The following is a 27136-nucleotide window of genomic DNA, read 5'->3' as shown; positions in this document are numbered from 1 at the left end:
CGTGCCTGGGGTCTCATCATCCTCCTCCCCGGATGAGGCGGTGGCGGGTACCTCCTCCAACAGTCCCCCCCCGCTGGATCTCAGGGCGCACCAGGACCTCCTCAGGCGATTGGCTCAAAATCTGAGTCTGCAGGCAGAGGAGGTCTCGGAGATAGAGGATCCAATTGTCACCATCCTCTCTTCTGATGCTCCCACCAGGGTCGCCCTGCCCTTCATACGGACCATCCAGGCCAACGCCAATACTATCTGGCAGTCCCCGGCCTCCATCCCTCCGACAGCGAAAGGAGTCGAGAGAAAGTACATGGCCCCTTCTAGGGGATACGAATATCTACATGTTCACCCGACTCCCGGTTCACTGGTGGTGCAATCGGTGAATGATAGGGAGCGTCACGGCCAGGAGGCTCCGGCCCCCAAATCCAGAGAAGCCAGGCGGATGGACCTCCTTGGCCGTAAGGTGTATTCGGCTGGGGCGCTGCAGCTCAGGGTCTCTAACCAGCAGGCCCTGCTGAGCAGATACGCCTTTAACTCCTGGGTGGCAGTGGACAAATTTAAGGAGCTGCTGCCACAGGATGCTCGCCAAGAGTTTACGGCCATCTTGGACGAAGGCAAGAAGGTCGCACGCACGGCCTTACAAGCCTCCTTGGACGCTGCGGACTCGGCTGCCCGTACCCTCGCGTCAGGAGTTACGATGCGTCGCATCTCCTGGCTGCAGGTTTCCGGCCTTCCGCCGGAGCTCCAGCACACTATACAGGACCTTCCTTTCGAAGGCCAGGGCCTGTTTTCTGATAAGACAGACCCCAGACTCAAGAGTCTAAAAGACAACCGGGTCATTATGCGGTCCCTCGGGATGCACACCCCCGTGACGCAGCGTAGACCCTTTAGGTCGCAACAACAGCAACAACGTAGGCCGTTTTCCCAGTTCCGCCAGCGGCAGGACCTTTACAGGTGCCGCGGCAGGAACGGCAGGCGCAGGCAGTCTGGGAACCAAGGGGGGCAGAACCAAGGCTCCTCAAAACCCCCGCCTGGTCCTAAGCCTTCATTTTGAAGGTGCGCCCGAGGGCGCAGTAACAGTTTCCCCTATGGATCCTTCCCCCCCCGTTTTCCAACCGCCTTTCGTTTTCCTCCCGGCGTGGTCCCAAATAACATCGGACCGCTGGGTCTTAAGCATGGTGCAGACGGGATACCGCCTGCAGTTTGTTTCATTTCCTCCTTCCCGCCCTCCTTCCTCGTCCCTCTTCAGGGACCCCTCTCACGAGCAATTCCTTCGGCAGGAGGTGCAGACGCTCCTCAGCAAAGGAGCTATAGAGGCGGTTCCGGAAAACGAGAAAGGCAAGGGGTTTTATTCCCGCTACTTTCTGATCCCCAAGGCCAAGGGGGGCCTCAGGCCTATCCTCGACCTGCGAGAACTCAACAAATACCTCGTGAAGTTGAAGTTCCGCATGGTATCCCTGGGGACCATTATTCCATCCCTGGATCCGGGAGACTGGTACGCCGCCCTCGACATGCAGGACGCGTATTTCCACATTGCCATTTGGCCGCGCCACAGACGCTTTCTCCGCTTCGTTGTGGGGGCTCTTCATTATCAATTTGCAGTCCTCCCATTCGGCCTGTCCACGGCCCCGAGGGTGTTTACAAAATGCATGGCAGTTGTCGTGGCGCATCTTCGGCGCAACCGTGTCCACGTGTTCCTTATCTGGACGACTGGTTGATTCGGGGCACGTCGGAACAGCAGGTCAACAGCCATGTCCGCATGATCACCGCCATATTTGCAAGTCTGGGCCTCTTGATAAACACAGACAAGTCCACTCTGAGGCCCACGCAGAAGGTGGAATTATCGGGGCCGTCCTGGATGCCACTGTGGGCAGGGCCTCGCTGCCTCTGCAACGGTTCCAGACCATGGCGGCGATCGTTCAACGTTTGCGGTCAGCCCCATTGACGTCGGTGAGGACATGTCTAACCCTGTTAGGCCACATGGCGGCGTGCACTTTTGTGACCGACTACGCTCGGCTCCACATGAGGCCTCTCCAGCTGTGGCTTATCAGTCATTACAGGCCGGCAAGGCAACCTTTAGACATGTTAGTCACAATCCCCCAGAAGGTCTTAGATTCTCTCGGCTGGTGGTTAGACCAGTCCGTATTATGTGCGGGTCTTCCCTTTCACCCCTCTCAGCCCTCGGTATCCCTGACAACGGATGCCTCAGATCTAGGCTGGGGGGCCCACCTAGGGACCCTGCGGACACAGGGCCTGTGGTCCCAGGAGGAGGTGGGGCTCCACATCAACATGCGGGAGTTGAGAGCGGTCCGCCTTGCTTGTCAAGCGTTTTGTCATCAGCTTCAGGGTCGTTGTGTCGCCGTGTTCACGGACAACATGACGACCATGTACTATATCAACAAGCAGGGAGGCACCAGGTCCTCCTCCCTGTGCCACGAGGCGATACGACTCTGGGACTTTTGCGTAGCCCACTCCATTCACCTCAGGGCTTCCTTCCTCCCTGGAGTACGGAACACTCTGGCAGATCGATTGAGCAGATCCTTCCTGTCACACGAGTGGTCACTTCGCCCGGACGTCGCTCTCTCCATTTTCCGGAGGTGGGGTTATCCCCGGGTGGACCTCTTCGCGTCCAAAGGGAACAGGAAGTGCCAAGCGTTCTGCTCCTTTCAGGGCAGGGAGCCGGGGTCGATAGCGGATGCCTTCCTCATCCAGTGGTCAACCCACCTGTACTATGCATTTCCCCCGTTCCCCTCTGGTCCACAAGGTCCTCCTGAAGGTGCGCAGGGACAGGGCTCTCGTGATCATGGTGGCCCCGGCATGGCCCAGGCAGCACTGGTACACCATGCTGCTGGACTTGGCCATAGCCGACCCAGTTCCCCTGCCCCTTCATCCGGACCTGATTACCCAGGACCACGGGACCCTCTGTCACCCAGACCTGCAGTCGCTGCACCTAGCGGCGTGGCTCCTGCGTGGCTGACTGGTTCCGAGCTGCGCTGCTCCACGCCTGTGAGAGAGGTGCTCTTGAGCAGCAGGAAACCGTCCACAAGAGCCACATATTCGGCGAAATGGAAGCGCTTCTCCTGTTGGTGCGTAGAGAGAAATCTCCGCCCTATGGAAGTTTCGGTAACCGAAATCTTAGACTACGTTTGGTCCCTCAAAGGGGCAAGGTCTGGCCTTATCGTCGTTGCTAGTCCACCTAGCAGCTATCTCCACCTTTCACCCGGGTGCGGACGGTCGCTCCGTTTTTTCTCACCCGACGGTGTCGAGATTCCTTAAAGGGCTGGAACGTTTATTCCCTAACGTCCGTCCCCCTGCTCCACCTGGGATCTTAACCTGGTGTTGTCCCGGCTCATGGGGCCCCCCTTTGAGCCGTTAGCTACTTGCTCCCTGCTCTACCTCTCTTGGAAAACTGCCTTTCTAGTGGCTATCACCTCAGCTAGACGGGTGTCGGAGCTCCGAGCTCTTGTGGTAGACCCCCCATATACGGTCTTCCACAAGGACAAGGTGCAGCTGAGACCACACCCTGCTTTTCTGCCCAAGGTGGTCTCAGCCTTCCACGTCAACCAAGAGTTTTTCCTTCCGGTTTTTTTCCCAAAACCTCACTCCTCAGGCAGGGAGCAGCAGCTCCACTCGCTGGATGTCCGTAGGGCTCTCGCGTTCTGCATAGAGAGGACTAAGCCCTTCCGAAAATCCCCCCAGCTTTTCGTGGCGGTAGCAGATCGTATGAAAGGGCTTCCTATCTCCTCCCAGAGGGTATCCTCTTGGGTTACGTCCTGTATCAGGACCTGTTATGACTTGGCCCATGTCCCTACGGGCCGTGTGACTGCGCATTCTACCAGGGCGCAGGCGTCGTCGCTAGCTTTCCTCAGCCCGTGTGCCCATCAGGAAATCTGTCGGGCAGCGACCTGGTCATCGGTCCACACCTTTGCTTCCCACTACGCCCTGGTCCAGCAGTCGAGAGAGGGATGCGGCCTTCGGAACTGCAGTGCTCCGTGCCGCGACTTCTCACTCCGACCCCACCGCCTAGGTATGGCTTGGGAGTCACCTACCTGGAATGGATGTGAGCAATCACTCGAAGAAGAAAAGACGGTTACTCACCTTTGTAACTGTTGTTCTTCGAGATGTGTTGCTCACATCCATTCCACACCCGCCCTCCTTCCCCACTGTCGGAGTAGCCGGCAAGAAGGAACTGAGGAGCGGGCGGGCCGGCAGGGGTATATATAGAGCGCCATGGCGGCGCCACTCTAGGGGGCGACCTGCCGGCCCACTGGAGTTGCTAGGGTAAAAAAAGTTTCCGACGAACGTGCACGCGCGGCGCGCACACCTACCTTGGAATGGATGTGAGCAACACATCTCGAAGAACAACAGTTACAAAGGTGAGTAACCGTCTTTTCACCATTTTCTAATATACTAAATATAAATTAAAAATCTGGATAAATGCATGTTACATACATATTTAAGCAGTTATATAGTTTGGTGTTTCTTTTGATGACCTACACATAAAGTTAGTGTGAAGGCGATACTTAATGGCAAAAAAACATTTTAATAGATACCACCCAGTGAGAATCAACTTTTCTTAAGGGAAATAAGCACAAAGCAAACAAGATAAAAATCAAATATTTAAGTCAAGGTTCTGTTTGCTGATTTAAATAAATATTATAATCAGTGTTTTAAATGGGCTTGATTAAAATAATCTACCCTTGTATTCTGAGAGAGCATACTCCCAGTGGGTGACTAGCTGGCCTGAGGCAGACATCAAAGTTTTTGTGAGCCTGTGGTGTGAGGCCAGCAAGACCTAAGATTCTGGGTGTGGAGCCAGAAATAAGTTTCAATGATATCTCCAGGAAGCAAGCTGACAAAGGGATCCACCACATTAGACCTCTGCCAAGGAAAGATAAAATCTCTGAAGAGTCTGTACTACTGGGCAAAGGACTGCAACTCTTGTTCTGGTAACTCACCTAGAACACCACTGTTCTATGAGGAGTTGGACCAGGAGATTAACAGTACCTCAAGCAAGGAGCTCCTGAATACCCCTTGATATCTCAAGGGTCCTGAGCAATGTACATGGGTGATCAAGGGCTGAGTCAGAGGAACTGGGGGACAATCTCAGCTGAGGGTAGATTACCACTTCTAGGTATAGCCTGTCTGACCTCACCCAGCCCTCTTCAGGAAGGAGATAGAAGAACACGTGAAAGAATACAGCAGAGGAATCAGCATCAACTCAGCTGAGTAAAGTGACTCATCAGTGTTATGGATGGAGGAATATGAGAAAGGGGGCTGTCTTTACCTGTTTGGGACCACTCTTGCTGGACTGGGAGATGTTGCGTGCTGGAGACTGGGCTTTTTATGCATATTGTTGCTTCACTTTGAGGGCAAAAGAGTTGCCCCATTCTGTTCTTTTCCCCTCATGCACATGTTGTCCAATACAGATTCCAACCAGGGAAGAAAATGTTTTAAATGTGCAAGTGGTGACTTATAGTGGTGTATACTGCTGCATGTGTGCAAAATAGAGATTGTTACAATACTCCCAACCAAGCGCTGCAGGAGTGGGACAGCACAGTTGTGACTCGCATGTAACTGCTTTTCTCAAGCAAGATAGCATTTAGTGGCAGTCAGCACTTAAAGACTTGTTTAGAGAAACAAATCCACTGGATGGCATGTGTTTGATATTAAGTTCTGAGTGTATCTATAAAGTCTCCTGGAAATACAGGTCCAGCTGCTAGGGATAGAAGGGATTGGGGTTGCAAAGACACATCTGGGAGGTTCTATATGGCTGCATTCTAGTTCAGCATCCTGTTTATGGCAGCCTGAATTTTATTCCACTTCTGGATAATGATGCAAGAAAACTTCTCATGATATAGGAGCTTCAAACAGTCAGCAAGGTGTGTCAGCAGAGGAAACTTCTCATGTAGGGTTTGTCAACTTTCTAATTACAGAAAACTGAACACCCTTGCCCTGCCCTTTCTCCAAGGTCCTGCTCCTACTCACTCCATCCCCCCTTCTCTTGTCCTTTGCGGTCCCCTCACCCACCCTCACTCGCTCATTTCACTGGGCTGGGGCAGGAGGTTGGAGGTGGGAGGGAGGAAGGGTTCCAGTTGGGGGTGTAGGCTCTGGGGTGAGCCAGGATGAAGGGTTTGGGGTGCAGGAGGAGGGTCCTGGCTGGGAGGTGGGGCTGTGGGGCTTGGAGGAGGTGGTGTGGGGTATGGGCTCTGGGAGGGAGTTTATGTGTGGAAGGAGGTTCCAACCTGGGGCAGAGGGTTGGGGTGTTGGAGGGGCTCTGGTAGGGTGACCAGATGCCCCTATTTTATAGGGATAGTCCTGATTTTTGGGTCTTTTTCTTATATAGGCTCCTATTACCCTCCACCCTCTGTCCCAATTTTTCACACTTGCTGTTTGGTCACCCTAGGCTCTGGGCTGGGGATGCGGGCTCCAGGGTGGGGCCAGACATGAAGGGTTTGGGCGGGGTGTGGAGAGGGCTCCATGCTGGGGCAGGGATAGGGTGACCATATGTCCTGTTTTGGCAAGGACAGTCCCTTTTTTAAGCAGTGTTCTGGCTGTTCTGACTTTTTTGGCAAAAGTAGGCATTTGTCCTTGATCAGTTAGCAAGAACAAATAGGACAAATGCCCACTTTTGTCAAAAAAGTCAGGTGCGAGGGGTGAGCGGCAATGCCAGCCCCCTGCAGGGAGCAAAGGCAGGGCTTGGGTGGGGAGGCAGACAGCTTGAGTGAACAGTGATATCAGACCCAGTCTTGCACGTCAGGGGTATGCAGGGGTTGGACGAGCAGCGACCCCAGCTTCTCAGAGTGGGGGAAAAGAGGGCGGGCTCAGACAAGTGGACTTGGGCCAGCCCCGCATGGGGGGAAGGTGAGGGGGAGCGAGGGCTAGCCCCACACAGTGACCCATTTTCTCTTTGGAAAATATGGTCACCTTAGGCAGGGGATTGAGGTGCGAGAGGAGGTGAGGAGTGCAGGCTTTGGGCAGTGCTGACCTCAGGCAGCTCCCAGGAAGCGGCGACATGTTCCTCCAGCTCCCAGGCCGAGGAGAAACCAGGGGGCTCTGCACACTGTCCCCACCCGCAGGCACCATCCCCGCAACTTCCATTGTCTGTGATTCCCAGTCTTAGCCAACCTGCCTTAGCCCTGCTGTGCTGCCACCTGTACTTTTAATGGCCCAGTCAGTGGTGCTGACTGGAGCCACCAAGGTCACTTTTCAACTGGGTGTTCCTGTTGAAAACCGGATACCTGGCAACCCTAACTGTGGATAGGCTTCAATAGGAGAGATTGAGGGAGTCCTACATCAGAATATCCCTTAAATCAGGCCTTGTCTACACTACAAAGTTTTGTCAGCAAAAGTTATGTCACTTTATTAAAAGCACTTTAATTAAAACCGCTGTTGCATGTCCACACTAGCTCATGTCAGCAGAGTGCATCCACACTAGCAACTCTTGCATTGACACAGAGCAGTGCACTGTGAGGTAACTAGCCCACTGTGCTGCTGGCCACAGGGTGCTTTGGGAAGGTTTGCAATGCCTCATGGGGCAGGTACAGCATCACATGATGCAGGTTTCTTAATCTCTCATTCTAGGGGCATCCTAGTAGATTATCAGCTGCTTTTTCAACTGAGGAGGGGTGTGTGGGAGGGAGAGGTGAGTGGTGTATCTGGGGTGGGGGAGACAGCAGGCTGAGTGACCTATCCTGAAGCGGGGGGGGACACCCCCCCCCCGTGTCAGCCCCAAGCTCTGCTCGGCACAGCCGTCTCTCCCTAATCAGCCGGCTCAGCCTGTGGTACTGTGCTTCCTTCTGAGTTCCGGGAGCGGCATCCTGAGCAGGTCTGTGAGCTCTCTGTGCTGAGGAATGTCAAAGCAGCACAGCAGTCGTGTCTATCCCCTGTCCCTCAGCAAGCCACCCTGTTCCTAGAACAGGTCAGACAAGGAGCATTCCACGTTAATGATTTGCTCTTTGTTCCTGGAGCAGAGCAGCATGCTCAGCTGTCTCATACTTCTCAGAGCTTTGAAAGGGGAGTGGTGAAAACCTACAGGGCAGCGGAGATCAAAACAGTGAGCATCAGGGGCGGTACCAGCGGACCCTCCGCAGGCATGCTGCCCAAGGCAGCCTGACTGCTGCCCCTCGTGGCAACCGCAGAGCTCCCCCAGTGGCTTGCCGCCCCAAGCACGCGCCCCTGGTGAGCATAGTGGTCAAAACAGGGATTGTGGGATACTGGTGGAAGACAGTATGTTGACAAAACAGCAGTCATACTGATGCTTTGTTGCTTTAACTTTGCCACAAAAGCTTTATGCCTCTTGTTGAAATGGTTTTATTTTGTCAGCAAAACAGCAGAGTTTTGCTGCCAAAAGTAGCTTCATAGTGTGTACCCCTTCCCTGTTTGGTCGCAGATTTTGCTGACAAAACTTTTGTAGACAAAGCCTCAGTGATAGGTAGGTGAGCCCTGTTCACAGGGCCGGCTCCAGGCACCAGTGCAGCAAGCAGGTGCTTGGGGCGGCCAACTGAAAGGGGCGGCATGTCCCTCAGTCCCTCTTGGAGGGAAGGGCCTGCTGCCGAATTGCTATCAAAGAATGAAGCGGCAGCAGTAGAGCTGCCACCGATCACGGCTTCTTCTTTTTTCCCCGCTTGGAGTGGCAAAAACGCTGAAGCCGGCCTGGCCTGTTCATATCCTTTTGACTGGTCTGATAGAGAAGGGGAAATTCATCCTCTGTCTCCCCACATACCAGGCAAGTACTCTAACCACTAGGCTAAAAGTGTTAAGGTGGTCAAAAGCATCACCTCCTCTTCCCTCTGTTTTGTGTGGCATGAGGCAAGTTCCTAACCTATTCCCACAAAAAACAGCATAGGCATCTAAGCCTCCTGACTCCAAGAAGTGGGTTTCCATTGGTGGAATGCCAAGCTGAGCTATGTTTCCTGTCTGCAGTCTGGACTCAGGTGCCTATCTCTGAGAGAATGGTGGGGTTTAGCACATACCCCTCTCCTTAGCATCTCCCACTGGCTAGTTTAGGCAGCTCCCTGCCAAAAGTGCTTGCTTTTGTGGATCATATTCTTAGGCACCTATCTCTCTCCTTTCATATAGGAAGCTTAGGCCCCTAACTCAGCTTTGAGAACAACTGACATAAACAGATAGTTAAGAGTTAATAGAACAGAAGTACTTCATGTTTCTTTTGACTGTAAAGGGTTTACAAGTTCAGTGAGCCTGGCTGTCACCTGACCAGAGGACCAATCAGGGGACAGGATACTTTCAAATCTTGAGGGAGGGAAGTTTTTGTGTGTGCTGTTAGTTTTTGGTTGTTGTTCTCTCTGGGTTCTGAGAGTGACCAGAGGTGCAACTAGGTTTCTCTCCAATCTCTCTAATACAGGTTCATATAGATTCAAAATAGTAAGTACTAGGTGATAAGGCGAGTTAGGCTTGTGTTTGTTTTCTTTATTTGCAAATGTGTATTTGGCTGGAAGGAGTTCAAATTTGTATTTTGCTGAAAGGATTTTAATTTGTACTTGAATACTTAGGCTGGGAAGGTATTCCCAGTGTCTATAGCTGAAAGACCCTGTAACATATTCCATCTTAAATTTACAAAGATAATTTGTACTGTTTTTCCTTCTTTAATCAAAAGCTTTTCTTGTTTAAGAACCTGATTGTTTTTTTATTCTGGTGATACCCCAGGGGACTGGGTCTGGATTCACCAGGGAATTGGTGGGGAGAAAGGAGGGAAGGGAGAGAGAGAGGTTAATTTTCTCTCTGTGTTAGGATTACTTTCTCTCTCAGGGAAAGTCTGGGAGGGGGAGAGAGAAGGAGGGGGAAGGTGGATTTTCCTCTCTGTTTTAAGATTCAAGGAGTTTGAATCACAGTGATCTTCTAGGGTAACCCAGGGAGGGGAAGCCTGGGGGAGGCAAGGGTGATGGAAAGCCTTTACTTTCCTTGTGTTAAGATCCAGAGGGTCTGGGTCTTGGGGGTCCCTGGGCAAGGTTTTGGGGGGACCAGAGTGTACCAGGCACTGGAATTCCTGGTTGGTGGCAGCGCTACAGGTACTAAGCTGGTACCCCATCTTTTGGACGCTAAGGTTCAGAGTGGGGAATTATACCATGACAACTACAGTGTTGTTTCTGTGATTTTTCTAGGTTTCTAAAAGTTAGGTGTTGTAATGCCGATCATCATGATATCTAAGTCCTTTTGTGAAGCCCATTCTATCTATAACTTAACCCTAAGAGGATTTAAACCCCTTTACTGGGCTGAGAAAAGCCCTTCTTATTGGGACTGCCTGAGGAGTCAGACTTAAGAGGTTGGAGCGAACACTTGTGGTCTATTAGAGGTCTAGATGCTGGATCCAACAGCTGTACCTCATGAGTGAGGTTATAAAATGTTTAGGAGTGCAGTGGACTAGGAAAGAGTAGAGCTCCTTTCCAGTCAGGAATTATCATAGGCTGGGGACAGATTAGAGCTTTCTCTTTATTCCGCTAGACAAAGGAGGTTTGGGGTCACTCTGCCAAGAGGGGAAATCTTGGTTGACTGACTGATTAAACCACCTTGTCAAGTTGTCAGAAGGCAACTTGGTACAGGAAGTTGTTTTGTGAGTGTGTTTTGGTTTTCTTTTCTATTCTTGGTTAAAAGGTGACCCTGGACCCGGTTCTAAGTGATGAAGCAGCAGTGTTACGATGAGCCCTCAAGCAAGGGGAATTTTTGAGTTTTGGTTCAAGCATTAAGAAATATGGAGATGGAAAGAAAATGGAGTGGGTGAGGAAGAGTGTTATTCATGTGAGAGAATGAAAGTGGGAGATGGGAAGAGTGAAAATGGACTAAAAAGAAATGGGAAATAAAAATAGAAGCAATGTCATACAAAAATAAGGTAAGTAACTTTGATTAAAGTTCCTTAATGACATTTCCTTGGTAGAAGAGGGGAAAGACCGATTGTCCTGAGAAACTTCAAGTCAATTGTAGAATAGTGAGTGACCATGTAACCTGGAGGAGTGTTGGTGGTCATGAGATAATAGAAATGTACAACCAGTTTAGCTGATTCTACAAAAGGTAATTTGTCCTACTTTTTTATTTCCTCTCCCATTTTACAAGATTAGTTTACTGGAGGAAGCTGCTAGCTAGTGGAACAGATAAAGGCATGAAAGCCTCAAGGACCAGCTCCCAAATTGCCTGTTCAATACTGCAGTCCTGCTGCTATGTCTCCTCCAAGCCCTCCCTGTGAACCCTGCACTGCACAAGTCCTCAAGAAACTGATTCTCACCAAATAAGTATAGTCATGTCTTTGAAATAGTATTTGTTCTGTCTCCAGATGTTGCTGCAAATGGTAAATCTGTTTGTAATTTGTGTCTGTTGATCCAGCCTGGGCCAGTGGCTAAGCTTCTTTTTTCCATATCAGAGGTGAGTATTGGATCATGGCAGGGTAAGGAGGACAAAAAGGAGATTGTTGTTTTTCCACCCTGGAAAAGTAAGAGTGAGCAAGATAAGGAGGGAATGGAAAAGGGAGTAGGAGAGAAGAGGGGAGGAATAGACAAAAGAGAGAGTGTGAAAAATATAAATAGGAACATGAGACCAGACAGTACAGATAAAGGCGGAAGGCAACAAGAGGAGAGAACCAAAACTACAAGAGTAAGAAATATTTTAGGACTCAAAACTGTAAATATTTTTTTTAAATAAACAAGCTGGGCTTGCAAATACAGCCTAGAAAATATGAAAAAGTTGTTGGACAGGGACAAAGCACAAAAGGGAATACAGAAGCATAACTGTTTTAAATGGAGAAGGTGGTCATGGGCAAAAAGGAATATTGTCTGGCTTGAAAGTAAGGAGGACTAGGCACCCAGTTGTTATTGCCAACTAATTTATTGTTGCTTCTCTTAAAGCTCCAGCTCCTGGAGGCTTGTGATTAGATGAAACCTCAGCTTAATTTAAAAAAATCTAGTCTTCATGGTTGCAGAGAAAAGCTAGAAAATCTGAACCACATGCATCCTAAAGGTTTAAAAATCAGAAAGCAAAATAAGACACCCTATATCTACTGTTTTTAAATCTGTTTTGGGCCTGACTCATGACTTGAACACCTGGAGTTGGCACCCTTTTCCTCCTCTTTCTTCCCCATTTACTGATACCACAACTCTCTCCTATACAGGGATCCCCCAAACTGCTGCTCCCACCTGTCTCTCTAACAAGTGGACTGTTCTTTGTCGCTGTAAATCTGGTCAAGCTAATTTCTGATCTTGCAGGCAGGAGGGTTTTTTCATCATTGCCAACACTAAATGCTTAAAAATCACAAGTCTGCCCTTTCTCCCACAAGAATAGGCTTAAGCCCCTCTCCCCCCCCAACATTTTGTATTTAATACTCTTATTTGCCTTGTTTTTTGAGCTAGTGAGGCACACCTGCATCATCTTTTCAAGCTCTTCTCTGCAACCACAAGAATTAAAAGGAAAGCTTGAGATACCACCTAACTATAAGCTTCCAAGTTCAGGGCTTTTAAGAAGCACTTAATATTGCGGCGGTTCATAAAATTGAGAACTGGTAACTTTTTGGGGGGTGCAGTTCTGGGGCTGGTTGCACCTCGAGTTGGGGCACGCGTCGCTCAGAGGGCACAAACATTTGTTTTGAGCGTGGTTTGTGTACGTGGCTGCTGAGGGCAGCCCGTTCAGCGAGTGAACGAAGTCGGGGGAGCCTTGCCCTGGGGACAGTCAGGCGCTGAGCACAAGCGACTCACAGCAGTTGTGGGAGAGCCGGTCCCCCAGAACGGCTGCTGCGGGTACCGCAGTGAGAGGCGGGGCGATGTCCCTGATGGCCCCGTACAGTCGGGCCCATGGGGAAACTCCGCTGCCCCCACCCCCCGGGCTTTCCCTGCGCCCCCTCTGGCCGTTGAGCCCAACGGTTGCAACCCTGTTTGAAAGCCCGCGCGGCCCCCGGGGAGCCAACGAGCGGGAAGGCGAAGCCTTAACCGGCGCTTCAGCTGCTCCTCGCGCTCAGGGGCGCGGGAGTCCAAGGCTGGGAGCACAGCGAGCGCCGCCCGAGCAGGTGAGAGGCTGGGCGCGGCGATTGCAGTGGGCGGGGCTTGGGGGCGGCTGGAGGGGGAGGGTCGGAGATCACGTGCGCAGGAGGAAGCCATGGAGCGGGAGGCTGAGGCGCCGGGAGCGCGGTTTCCCTGCTCGCCTGCTGCTGCCTCTCGCCCCGCTCGGTCGCCGGCTGGCCCCGCAGGAGCAGCAGCCATGGCGGCGGTGTCCTCTTACGAGAGCTTGGTCCATGCCGTGGCCGGGGCTGTGGTGAGTGCGGCCCGGGGCGAGGCGCCCAGGGTCGGGGGGGGAGCGGGCTCCGGGTCCTGCGCAGCGGCCCGTCACGCCCCCTGTACTGAATGGGTCTCGCCGGGGGCGGACGTGGCGGGGGAGGGGTTCTGGCAGCCCAGCAGGACAGGGCTGGTGGCGGAGAGCGGCTCCGGCTTCCCAGGGCCACAAGAAGTTGCTCTGTGGGCCCGATCCTGAGGTCCTGAACGCCCCGGATTGGGCTCCACGTCTCTGGCTCCTGGCGCTGTGGGGCGGGGGCTTTCCCGGCGGAAACCCTGCAGGGGGCCCAGGTGCCAGACGCCGTCACTGCCTTGCGGGCCGCCGCTGCTCTGGCATCTCATCTAAAGAGGAGTCAGGGCTGCGTTTTTGCCCAACTGATGCACCTGTTGCAGGCACAGAGGGTGCCGGAGGCAAGCAACAGTGGTTCGTTGCCCAGAGTGCCTAGCACCAATAAACACACCAGGGTGGAGAAGCAAGCAAAGTTTATTTGAGATCTCAAAGCGGTGCTAGGAGACTTAGCATGCCTCAGATCCAGCACCCCTACACAAGCAGCTTCCTCCTTTTGTGTCCCCGTTGCTTTCTGAGAACTATTTCTTGGTGTCTAGCTGATCTCTCGCTCCCCCATTCTTTCCCATCCAGCTGCAGTATCTTTTCTCACTCAGTCTTTTGTCTTCCCCCTTCCTCCCCCCTCTCCGCTGCTGAGACATGTGTACTGTATCTAAAAGCGACCTTGAAACTTGCTTCAATTTAGCTCCAGTGTGTTATAGCAGGGAACTGGCTGTTACAATTAGAAAACTAACTGCTGACATTACATTTTACAGCTCTTAACATATTAGGTTACACAAAGTGTTTAACATGGAGGAACATTGGTTCATTGAGGCCTACAACGGGAGGGCTTCATTGACACTTGCGGTCTACCACCCTCCCGAGTTACCTAGGGTTATGCCTAGTGACACCAACACACCCACCGCCTGTGCCTTGCGGTTTCTTCCCCTTCCTGCCCTGTTGGAACAGCAAAACGTGGAGGGGGGTAAACACAAGGCGTCTCCTCTCTGCTGCCCTCCTCCCTGATTTGTCACCTTCACCTATGTGTGAGGAGAGTAACGCTGCCACAGCTGCACGTTGTGATGTCAGATTGAGCTTTACCTACTCTGAATTTGGTGAGAGCTGGCTGGTTATAAAGACAGCACTTGTAATATGGACACCAATGTCTCTGTGGTCTTAGCAGAGGTCTTGAAGCCAAGAACTCCAGACTCAGTTCTCAGAAGGGTAGCCTGTTAGTCTGTATCCACAAAAACAATTAGGAATCCGGTGGCACTTTAAAGGCTAACAGACTTATTTGGGCATAAGCTTTCCTGGGTAAAAAACTTCTTTTGAAGAACTTCTTCTGAAGTGGGATTTTTACCCACAAAAGCTCACGCTCAGATAAATGCTAGTCTTTAAGGTGCCACCAGACTCCTCATAGTTTCAATTGTATCACTCATTCCTTTTGAGCAAATCATTCATTTTCAAAATGCCCACTAATTTTGCTTGCCTCTCTTTTTGAGTGATCAACTTGAGATACTTAGGGGATGACTTCCAGGCTGAGCACCTGAAGCTCCCACCAGAGCCAGTGAGAGCTGCTGGTTCTCAGCACCTGTAAAATTTAGCCTCTACAGATTTGGGCATGATCTTGAGCTTATATTGCAGTGTACCCTATATGTCTTGATTTGAGCACCCAAAATTAGAAGAAATTTTGGGCCTTAAGTTGAGATGTATCTTAGATTCTGTAAATGGGGATCAGAATATTTACCTCCAAGTTATGCATTCAGAATTAGCCTTGTCGTATTTGTGAAAATGAAAGCGGAAAATATATCAAACAAGTGCACTGCAGCTAAATGAGGTTTGGAAGAAAATTGGTATAAACTTGTTGGAGCCTGCCCTGGGTGGAAGACAACTACTTTTTATAAGTAAGCAGCAGCATCTTGTTGCAACATCTTATCAGTTAATCCTCCCCATCAAGCAAACTGATGTTCCCCTTACGTTTCCTTGTAAGGTTGCTCAAGGTGTGGGAGTTGCCTGCCAGTCCCCAGGATCAAAAACAGACTCAAACATGTGTAATCCCTGTGTTAGTAACCTATACTGCTCTGACATTCTGGCAAAACTTTCTGGTCTAATTAATGAGTCCTCAGATAACTAATGCAATAAGCTTCCTCAGTCTTGTCTTACAGTTGAGACACTGATGCTTATTAAATGATACAGTTCCAGATCATCTGTCACAGAAACTATATCTGGAATAAATTTTTAAAGTCATCTTGTTCAACTTCATCATCCTTGACAAATATATGAGAGTTCTTTTCAATATTAAAGGGTTTGAGGAGTTCACAGCACTTTAAGCCACTGGTTCTCAACCTGCAGGCCACTTGTGGCTCAGTCAGCACACAGCTGTGGCCCATGTGACATCCTCAGGGCCATACAAGTAAAGTGTGTGTGTATAATATATAGTGTGCACATAGAGCTGCATGTGTGTCCCCCACAATGGTAAATAGGTTGAGAACCACTGCCTTAAGCAGTGGGGCTTCTCCCATTTACTTCATGTACAGAATAGTGTAGTCCAAACTCATTAAATGTGTCTTGTTAACTAACACTGATAAGACCCTCTAAGGCTAAGAACTTACTATATATGTATTAGTATATTCCCTGATAGACACTTGAGACTTTGGGAGTTAACTGCTTGGTTTGTATAATTTAGATGCCAAATTATCTCTGGCTACAGTAACAAGTGTTTGTTTTGAGACTCAGCGTAAACAAAGTTTTGAGTTCCAATGTTGAGCCAGCACAATGAAGTTTAAGGCTATTCTTGTACTCTTATTTTGCTAAGTAGCCTTGATGAGCTCCAGGGAGACTACCTTCCTTCCCCGATAGAAAGAGTTGGCTTAATGAAAGCAAAGAGGGGGAGAGTGGAGTGGCATGGCATTGAATTCTGTATTCCTCCTTTTACAGGAATACCTGTCTCCTGCTGGAGTATAGTTAACACTTTGAAAATTTGTGTTCTCTGACTTCTATGGAACTGCCCTATTTGCCTGAAGTCTTCCAACACAGAACTGCTGTTACATTCTACTGTACCACAAGGGTTCTGCTTGAGTTCTAGCAGTGTGCAGAATGAAGGCCCAGAGGAAGCAGGACATACTTAGCACCAGGAAATTAAATTGTAGTTTTTTACTTTGGCCTACAGTGTTAATATATATCTGAATGTCTCATTGCAGCCATAATTGGCAGTTTTCTCAACTTCCTTTGCTGAAATATTTGTAAATAGAAAAATCATAAACTTTGATGTGTACCTGTGTGTGTGTGTGTGTGTGTGTGTGTGTCTGTCTGTCTGTCTGTCTCTCAGGCTGTTCGGTTTGTTTGCTTGGGTACTGTCACTGGAAAATGAGGACGTGTGCAATAGGCACTAGGGGGTTGTTGGCATGAAAACAACTTATGAGAAGGGTGGCCAGACAGCAACTGTGAAAAATTGGGACTGGGGTGGGGGGGGGGGGTAATAAGAGAGACCTAAAAATGAAGACTGTCCTTATAAAATCGGGACATCAGGTCACCCTATGTGGGAGTAACCTCATTTATACTGGATTAAAATACTATCTAGTCATTTTAAGAAAGTGTTTTCTCTCTTGACTTTAAAAGTTGATCATCTAAGGGTGGGTCTAGGCTTTGAAAGCTGTTAGTGAGTTTTTTTTAACCTCACCTGATCTGGAACAATGAATTAGCATTTCATTTTTTGAGAGATCTGTTAGCATACTTTAAATAAACTGTGTGATAATTTAACAGTAAATTGATTTAATCCATTCAGCTTCATAGGTTAGAAATGTTCCTTAGTAGACTATTCAACAAAAGTATTCATAATAAGCCATTGCTGGGTAAAACCATAACCCTTGTAGGTTTGAAGCTTCCCATGGCAAAGATTCTCTCTTCTGTTATACAGCATCCACTACAATGCGGACCTTATCCCTCTTGGGCCTATGTGCACTACCATCCTATAAATATTTACTCATATGAAACTCACTAGCCTCCATATGTGTAATACAGCTGTTTAAAAAAAAAAAGTATAGTCAACAAAAGCCCAAAATTATGACACTGCATGGGAATGTGAAAGCTATAAAAATTCATCTTTTCCTTGTGCTTTTCAAGAACCTTATGTCATAGCCTATAACTCCACCAAAAATGGCCTACCCACTAGTTCTCAAGCATTCACAGCGGGTGTTTAACAACTGCCTCTCATATAATTTCAGTGACTGTAGAGTGCATAGAATTTTTAGTACTTGGGAAGAAATGAGAGGGTTTTTATAGATTAGAACAAATATCTTGAATTAATGCAGAAGCAACCGACAAAAGCCCCTTGCAGTTCATGTAATACAAGTTTAATGTGCTTACCCCAACACATCTCCATTCTGAAGTGCCTTCAACGGTAGCCTTCCCCTTCAATAGAGTGCATTGCAATAGTTCAGCAACAGAATAGATGAATAAGGCCTTGTCTCTGCTATGGGGAAAAAAGTGTTAACTTGAGTAAAGATAAAATTGTAGTGGAGACAAGGTAGTTTTGTCTTCACAGGAGTTACCAGATCAGGTTACATAACTGAAGCTTGCATCAGCCATCTTTGCTCTGCTATATTTGCATATAGTCTTCTGTTGCAATCTCTCAACAACAACCTGCCCTTGCCTTCTGGCAAAAAACTGATGATTAATTACCCACCACTGCATTTCTTGTCCTACATCTGCTTCCTGTTCCTGAAATGAGTTGTATTAATGCCAACAATTGGAACAGATCTTTCTTCTCAGTTGAATTCATGCCTTGCTGCTTGTTTAAATGAAGGCCATAGACCAAAAGCTAGTGTGCACCAAACTGCAAGTACCTTACTTACTAAGTTTGTAAGTTAAGGCCACTTCTGTGTAGGTATGCCAGAAGGACTGACAAGTTGTCTTAGTTAACACCGTCACAGAACTCAGAGGGGCTTAGCTTTGGTGCTGTGTAAGACCCATGGGATGCACTTGCAAATGTTGCAATGCTACACCTGGGTGAAGGCATCAGCAGTGTGGACACAGACCTGGAATTAGGGGTTGCAATGTGACAGCTTTTATATGGGCCAGGCCAATTCTAGTGGTTATACACAAGTACTGATCATATAAGTTAATTCTGCAGGGAAGATATACCCTTAAAGCCTAAAGTTCAAGACCAGGTATCAATTGATAAGATCATCGTCAAGTGTGTTTTCCTCTTAAGGAAGGCCTATTCATTAAAGGTCTCATTAATAATGACCTGAGACATTGCTCCTGGCTTTCATTAGTCATGAGGGATATGGATTCATTTCTCACAGCATATCTTGTTGCTTCCTCAGCAGACATAGGATCTTTGTACATGAAACCATGAAATACTTCTAGCTAAAATAAGATGTAACTCTCATTATTTCATTGATATTTATACTCATGCTGGAGAGGGAGGAAGAGAGAACATACTTCCTTGGCTCTTAGCATCCTTGACTAGTTGTTTACAAACAATTTTTATATGTAGACTCAATAATTGACCATGGAAGAACATTACTGTTGTAGCAACATAAATATAAAATAATACACACAACCTGTGTTAAAAGACTATTAAGGCATAAGGATGGTGTATGCAACCCTCAGCTGCATTGTGCATATGCATTATGATCTTTAATTATACACCTCTACCCCGATATAATGCTGTCCTCGGGAGCCAAAAAATCTTACCGTTTTATAGGTGAAACCACGTGTAGGGGTTTGTCTGGGGCTCTCCCTAGGGCAGCTGGGAAGCAGGCCGCCTCACTACTTAGGTCCAGTGAATCAGGGGAATTAGCCGGGCTGGGTGGCAAACAGTCACCAGCTCAGGACCTCAGGTAGGGGCTGGGTGTACAGTTTAATATTAGCAAGGCCCCAGCCTTGGATCAGGGCAGGTCAACAAACAGTCAGTGTTTCAGGCCCTCTGGCAGGGGCTGAGCAAACAGTTCAATAGTAGGCCCAGGTTCTAGCTCCGAAGGACCAGAGAGAGGGGGAGACTGCCACCCACACTTTGAGTGGCAGGGGGGGACGCAGGCCCTCCCATTCCACTACATCCCAGCCCGGGGCCCTAGCAGCATTAGATGACCCACTGCTGCATCAGTGGGGATCCGGACCACAACACACTGACATTGGCTTTGGGTATGCTGCAGCCAGACTAGGGTTGACTGCCCCTGGGCTACTTCCTACCTCCCCCTCCATAGGAACCTGCATCTGGACAGAGTCTTCCAATGAGTCAAGCACCTTGGTCTCCTCTGGGTACCCAGCGAGCGGTAAGCTTGGCAGCTCCTCTGGGTAACTTGCCAGCGGCAGGTTTACCAGCTTCTCCGGGGTCTGGTCGGCGTCGGGTCAGCCGCAAGCTGGAGGAGTCTCCCAAGGGGGAGCTAGGCCACAGGTGTCTGGCTTCTCTGGTGGCCGGGCCTCTGGTGAGCTCGGGTTGGGCTTTTGTACTTCCTGTCCTGTGCCTTGACCTCTGGGGGGCGGGCGCAAGCTCCACTGGCTCCACCCACTTTGGCATCCAGGGTGTCTGGGATCCAGGCTGCACTGTGTTATATTGAACTTGCTTTTATCCACCAGAGTGTGCAGCCCCCCCCCACCCCCCGCAGAGCGCTGCTTTACTGCGTTATATCTGAATTCTTGTCATGTTATATCGGGGTAGAAGTGTGTAATCCACATTCTCCTTCATTTTGTACACAAGATGGCTTGAATAAGTAGCTATTCCTATTTTTTTTCCTCCTCACTGAAAAATGTATGGTTTTAGAGCTTTACTGCATGCTGTTTAAATCCTGCTTTCAGTACAGAATTATCAACTTCTTAGTTTGTTTTTCTGTGGTACTCATCACTATAGTATGAGTTCTTCACAGACATCAACAGATTTATTTTCTGAACACACTGATGAGGTGGTATTATAACCATTTTAGAGATGGGGAACTGAGGCATAGAGAGAGAAGTCAAAAGTGTCGACTAATTTTTGGTGCCCAGCAGGGTGGATAAAAATAAATTAAAAAAAAAAAATCAGATTTTTTTTATTTTAAATCAATTTTTTTTGATAAAATGCTTTGAGGAAGAAACCTATCCAAAGATAGTTTTAATTAAGCTACATTATAGCTCAAAGATATCTCATCATGGAATAGAGATTGTAAATTCTAACTCTATAGTATGAGACAATATATTCATGTAATATTTAAGAAAACTTTTGTAAATGAGTACCAGTAGTTCATGGATTAGAGACCCAATCTTACTGGGTTCCAGGGGCTTCTGTATAGATTATTTAGGTTTATCTTTCTGTCTCCCCAATGGGACTATGGGCTTGGCTACACTCGAAACTTCGCAGCGCTTTGAAGTGTGAGTGTGGTCGCAGCGCCAGCACGTACTCCACCTCCCCATGGGGATTAGCTTGCAGCGCTGGGAGCCGTGCTCCCAGCGCTGCAGCACTGTTTACACTGGCGCTTTACAGCGCTATATCTTGCAGCGCTCAGGGGGGTGTTTTTTTCACACCCCTGAGCGAGAAAGTTGCAGCGCTGTAAAGCGCCAGTGTAGCCAAGGCCTCAGTGCTCAGTCTAGAAGATACCATCAGAAATGCTTAGTTTTGCAGTTCTCAAACTGTGGATTTGTGTCTCTAGAGATAACAGCAAAAAATGTTTTTAAATAAATAAATATATAGAGGTGAGAAATAACAGACCTCAACCCTATTGTCTCTCTGTAAATTTCTGTACTCAGTCAATCCCTTACCTCTCTCTAAAAGTGCAGAGTTTCAGAAAGTTCATTGAATAGAAGATTGTTGGGGGCGGAATAGATCTGGACAAGGAGAAGAAGTCTGGAGATAAACGTGAGATGGGAAAGACGGAGTAGAAACAAAAGTGAAACTGTTTGAGCACTATATTCCAGACATCTTGAGGTCTTTCTGAGTGTAGCCTTCATTGATTTGAGATCTACCATACCATTCTCTCACTAGAGGGGAAAGCCTATAATGGCAGCAGGCCATAAAAGAGACCAAGTTTGGGAATATTTTAATGAAGTTCCTCTACCTGTGGGTAAGACAGGCATGCATGCAAAATGCAAATGGTGCAACAAAGAAATGCAAGGCCTGATCGCCCAAATGAAACAACATTGTGTGAAGTGTTCCTTCTCAGGAGGAAGCTGCGTTGAAGATGGTGAAAGGAACAGGTCTGAATATGCAGGATCTTCAGGTTGGTAAACGTTTTTTTCATACTTCTTTCTTAAGGACTGCCTGCCTTCCTTCTGGACTATTCTTGAATTCTCATGTTTGAGCAAAAAATATAGTTGTTACTGTATGGTACTATTATTTTAGATGCAGTTGTGATAATAAATAGCTGAAATAGGCAGATCTTCCTTTTACAATTTCACCTTTAAAGTAGTACTGGGTATCAGTGAATGCAATGAGTAATGCTAAATGAGAGGTATGATAATAATTAATTAACTGCATTGATTTATTTTGTTTAGGAGAACCCATCCTCAATGTACAGGATTCTGAAGACTATCCTCCTTCAAGATCACCATCATTTTCTATAGTTTCAGAGTTATCTGCCAATGATAGTGTTTCAGTCACATCATGTATGCAGTATATCACCGGTAGCAAAAAGAAAGAAAAAATCTCCATCATCCAGAAACAACCATAGATAAGTTTGTGATAAGAACCAGCAGATTACAAAAAGAGGTAATTTATGAAAAAATTGCCCGGTTTGTTTATGAAACAAACTCTCCTTTCTGTATTATTGAGAACCCACACTTCATTAACATGGTTCAATGATTAAGACCAGGATACAGTCCACCCAACAGAGCAGATGTCACAGGCAAATTGCTGGATAAAGTGTGTGAAAGAGAAATTGAGCAGTGTGCAAAAAGTCTAGAGTGTAAAATTGTTAACCTGAGTCTCGATGGGTGGAGCAATGGCCCACAATGATCCTGTTGTATGTGCTTGTGTGACAACAGAAGAAGGGAATGTCTTCCTTACAGAAACAATTGATAATCAGGAAATGCGCACACACAGCAGAATACTTACAAGAAGTAGCAGTAAAAGCTATAACAGACTCTGAAAAAAAAAATTCAAATGTCTAGAATGCAGCTTGGTCACAGACAATTCTGCAAATGTATCCAAGATGAGAAGAAATTATTTAGAAGAGAGTAAAGAGGGTCCCAAGCTAATAACATACGGTTGCAGTGCTCATTTTATGCACCACCTAGCCGAAGACTTCGGTGTTCCAGAAATAAAGGCTAATGTTGAAATTGCAAAATACTTTCATAACAACCACTTTGCAGCAGTTGCTCTGAAAAAAGTGGGAGGAACCAAGGTCACTCTCCTACAGGATGTGCGGTGGAACTCAGTAGTAGACTGTTTTGAGCACTATATCAAGAACTGGGCTAATCTGATGAGTTTGTGAACAGAATCGTGAAAAAATAGATGGCACCGTCACAGTCAAAGTTCTCAACACTGGGCTTAAGGGAAATGTTGAACACATGCTGAGTACCCTGAAGCCTATTTCTGTAGCCTTGAACAAAATGCGGGGAAATAGCTGTTTTATTGCTGATGCTGTTGAAATTTGGAAGGAACTGAGTGAGATCTTAAAAAGAGCAATATGCAATGATAGTACTTGTCCCATTTGATTTTTTTAATGTTTGTAATTTAACTCTATCTCCAGCTCATTTTCTTGCAGATATTCTCAATTCTCTGTACCAGGGTCAAACCTTAACTGCTGAAGAAGAGGAGTTGGCTATGACATGGACACTAAGCAATCATCCCTCCATAATGCCAACTATAATAAACTTCAGCACTAAGGGTGAACCATTCAAGAAATATGTTTGTTGATGATGCTTTAAAGAAAGTCACACTAGTGAAGGAGTGGAAGTAACTTGGATTCAGAGACTGTTGACGTGTTAATCTCACTTTTAACAGCAGTAGCTTCTTCTTCTGGTGTAGAAAGAATATTTTCTTCCTTTTGGACTAATTAATTCCAAATTGCAAAATCATTTGGGACCTGAAAAAGCAGGAAAGCTTGTTTTTCTTTTCCAGATTATGAACAAACAGGAAAATGAAGATGAAGACAACTGAGTTAGCTGCAGAAGCCAATATTTTAAGTTTCTCATGTTCACCTGGCTGACAATCAATTTAATTTTTATTTAAAAAAAAATATGCTATGTAACTGTTTTAGTTAGACAATTTTAACTAAAACAAACCAGATTTTTTAAAAAGTGAATGTTTAAGTAAATTAAAAAATTCATATGCTTGTTTTGTTAAAATATTATGTTTGCTGTTGAAGAAAAAAATCCTTAATACATAATGTTGTTTTAGTTAAATAAAACAATTTAAATTTCTGTCTGGTGATGTTCTCCTCCTAATGCAGCATGGCAAGAAAATCCTCCAAATATTAATGGTTAACTTATTGAATTGGAGATTGGGAGGTGAACTATGATATAAATATCTGCTTCAATTACAGTTGGTAAATGAAATAACCAAACAATCATTCATTTTCTGATATAGCTGTAAAACTAATCTGAAAAGTTTTCAAAATAAATCACTTTAAAAATGTATAGTGTATACCTTCAAAAAATGAAACCTACATCTATAACAATCAGCAAGAATGCAATTTTATGTAGAAATCCATGATTAAATCAAGTTTTCCTGCCTAGTGATTTTAAATCAATTTGATCAAGTCCACCCTTGTCCAATATGAGATGTCTAGGACCTGATTTTTCACAGTACTTAGCTTTATATAACATTTTGCATGTTTTAAAGCAGGGCTTTTACTGATTCAGCTGCAGCTGTGATTGCTCAGCACTTCTGTAAAGCCAAGCCTGGAGTCTCAAGTTAGGCATCCAGAAAATGAACAACACACAATTAGTGACCATGTGTACAACATATCATTTGTGATTTGCCCAGCATCCCAGAGGCATGGATATTATCCAATTGTCCAGGGTAGCATTCAGCTGCCTTGATCATGAGACTTTCCTTTCTCTTTCTGCCATCCCCTGCCTCATTCCTACACACCTGGGATTAGGGGTGCAAAACTAGGTGGTAATAGGAGCAGAAGAGTGTGAGGCTCCAGTGAGGGTTGGGGGTCTTATGGTGAGGGGCCTAGGGGATAATTAGGAATGAGTGGTAGGAGAGAGGGTTTCGAGGGGCGGGGGGGGACTCAGGGAAGGGGCTAACATGGGGAAGGTTAAAGAATGAGGGGTAGCAGACAGCGTTTAGGGCTGGGAAGGCATATTGGTCCTGAATTTTCTCTTTTCACCTATGTGCTGGGATATAGGGGAGCCCTACCTTTCTGCAGGGTCTGAACCCCTCTCAGTACCTGCTGTGTGTATTTGATGTAATGGGTTTGACAGGTCTGATGTGAGAGCTGTTTACAAAGAGCAAGGGACTCTGCCAAGGGGTTTCTATGTCAGAAGGTAACAAATTGAAACAGCTGAAATCCAGAAAATGAATAGTTTAGATGCACATCACCCCTTTGGAGGGGCTAGCCAGAATGTGTGGAGGAACAGCCTGGTTTGGAGGAGAAGTGCCTGGGTGAACCTGAAGTTTGGCTATGGAAGCCTGGCTGAAGCAGGGGTAGGTGTCCCACCTGGAGGTAGGTAGTGGGAGTGAGGGCAATATGTATCTTGGGCTACATAACCAAAGTAGCATGCAGCCCATTGATAAGCTGCTGGCTGTGATTATATGTATGCAATTGCATAAGATAAGAGACAGCAAAGTGCAACTTCTTACATGTTAATAGCTTCTACAGTGCCAACTAATGGCTTGATCAGATGGGGGGGGGGCTGGAAATGGTGGGGGATGGAGCAGGGTGTGGAGAAGGAGAAAGTCACCATCTTTTCTCTCATGCCTAAAGTTACTGAAACAACCATGTGTTAAAACTGTCATGATTTTGGGACATAGACCATGGATGAGACTTCTCACTGGCCCTGTTAGCAACTTGCAAACTTTTCAAAGCACAATCATTATCCCCATTCCACTGTAACAAATTTTTGGGGTGGGCAGCGGGGAAGAGCATGGAGGATTGTGTATGGCCTAGTGGAAAGACCACTGGACTGGAATTATGCTTAGTTCTGCCATGGGTATGCTCAGTTCTTACTCAGGGTTTTCAGAACCCAAGGCAGTGGTAACTTAACTATTTCACTCCAGGTGGTGTAAGGAATAAATCCAATGAGAACACAGCAATTCTGTTTGATGAAAGATTAATACAAGTAATCATGGTCTTATCTAAAACTACAATTTATCAGACTTAAGCACACATGGACATAAGCAATAGGTTTAGAACATCCCAAATCATTACTTAGAAACTGGGAGGGTATTGAGTAATTTTCAGCAGTTCTGCAATGGCTGGTGTCTTCCCCATTGGGGGCTAAGATGGCAGGGGGGGGAGGGGAAACTCTCTTAGGATAGCATCAGAAGACTGTTCCAAAATACACTCTATTCTCCAGTCTTTTATAACTAACTTTTACAAAACACTGCTCATAGTCACCCCTATTGGGTCATTACTTCTACTAACTTCAATAATCTTATTAACAAATATTCCTAACAATCTTATTATGGTTAAGCTTCTATATCAAAGGTGCCCAAAACTCAAGGTTCCCATCCACTTGTTTTCTTTCAGTCTCAGATTGACTTTCTCCCCTCCTCCCATTCTGATTAGCAGAAATTGTGAGCCTGCAAGGGTTTGACCTTGCTTCCAGAAGCCCTGTTTGTTCAAATTAATTCTTAACTAGGTGGTGGTCTATTTTATTTATTTGTGGTGGCTGAAGGCACATAGCATGGTTGCAGTTAGCTTGATCAAAATCTGTGTTATACATACCTCTCAAATCCAGGGTAACAGTGACCTTGGGCAAGTCACTTCACCTCTCTGTGCCTCACTTTTGCATCTGTAAAATGGGAATAATGATATAATTTTAATAATAATATATGGAGATATACCTATCTCATAGAGCTGGAAGGGACCCTGAAAGGTCATCAAGTCCAGGCCCCTGCCTTCAGTAGTGGGACCAAGTACTGATTTTGCCCCAGATCCCTATGTAGCCCCCCTCAAAGATTGAACTCACAACTCTGGGTTTAGCAGGCCAACGCTCAAACCGCTGAGCTATTCCTCTCCTCCCCTCCCCTTGCTGAAAATCACTATATAAAAAACTTTGTCTTTTGATTATTACTTACCCACTGCAGCATATCAACTGCAAACTTGGATGAGAACTACAACTGCCTGAATGACCACTAACTCCTACCAACAAACATTTTTTCTCTTTAAAAAACTAGGAAATTAACTGGCAAAAAACTTAATTCATGCAAAGTTAAAGTGGTAACTTGTGCTCTTCCAGAACATCCAGTTCAGCAAAACTTAAAATTCTGAAAACCAAGTGTGATGGGTTAGACCCCCTATCCAAGATGCCACCTGATGTACTCAGGTTTCATGGAGCCTCACCTGTTCCACCAGCCTGGATTCCCTTTCCCCGTTTTGCTGAATTAAGCTTTCCGGCCTCTTGCAGCACACACAGACAGGTAGGGCCATACCCAGTTGCAGACACAGATTGAGGTCAGCTCTGTATGAGAGGACTCACCCAGCACTCAAGTGCACATACCTTTTTGGAGATAAGCCCAAAATAATACTGTCTTGCACTATATAGGAAGATCTGCACAGCACAAGCTCAAAAATTTGCCCTCTCTCTCTCAATGTGAGAGAGATGTGCATAGCTTCTTGACCCCCCCCCCCCGATATGAATTGTGCAAACTGGGTTGTGTTATAAACAAGAAATAAGCTTAACAAGTACAAAAGGTAAATTATAAGTGATAGCAAGCAGATTACCTTAGTAAATAAACAAAAAT

The 27136-nt window shown here is 46.8% G+C and overlaps 1 protein-coding gene across 5 annotated transcripts in view; it reads left to right on the top strand.

The window, feature by feature from the left end:
• The first annotated feature begins 13069 nt into the window (after window positions 1-13069).
• Window positions 13070-27136, top strand: part of SLC25A17 (solute carrier family 25 member 17) — a 53252-nt gene continuing 39185 nt past the window's right edge. The window contains exon 1 of one of the 5 annotated variants that reach the window (XM_030546944.1): window positions 13070-13239. In XM_030546944.1, coding sequence (XP_030402804.1) covers window positions 13084-13239 — 156 coding nt within the window. In that variant the 5' untranslated portion in view covers window positions 13070-13083. Of the gene's footprint in view, window positions 13240-21949; window positions 21986-26678; window positions 26813-27136 lie in introns of those variants that run through there. The other 4 variants (XM_030546959.1, XM_030546978.1, XM_030546969.1 and 1 more) reach the window with 4 other exon arrangements.

The sequence above is a fragment of the Gopherus evgoodei genome, chromosome 1, assembly GCF_007399415.2.
Source record: "Gopherus evgoodei ecotype Sinaloan lineage chromosome 1, rGopEvg1_v1.p, whole genome shotgun sequence".
NCBI classification, from domain to species: domain Eukaryota; kingdom Metazoa; phylum Chordata; order Testudines; family Testudinidae; genus Gopherus; species Gopherus evgoodei.
Note: the sequence above shows the minus strand (reverse complement) of the source record. Positions and strands in the feature narration are given on the sequence as shown.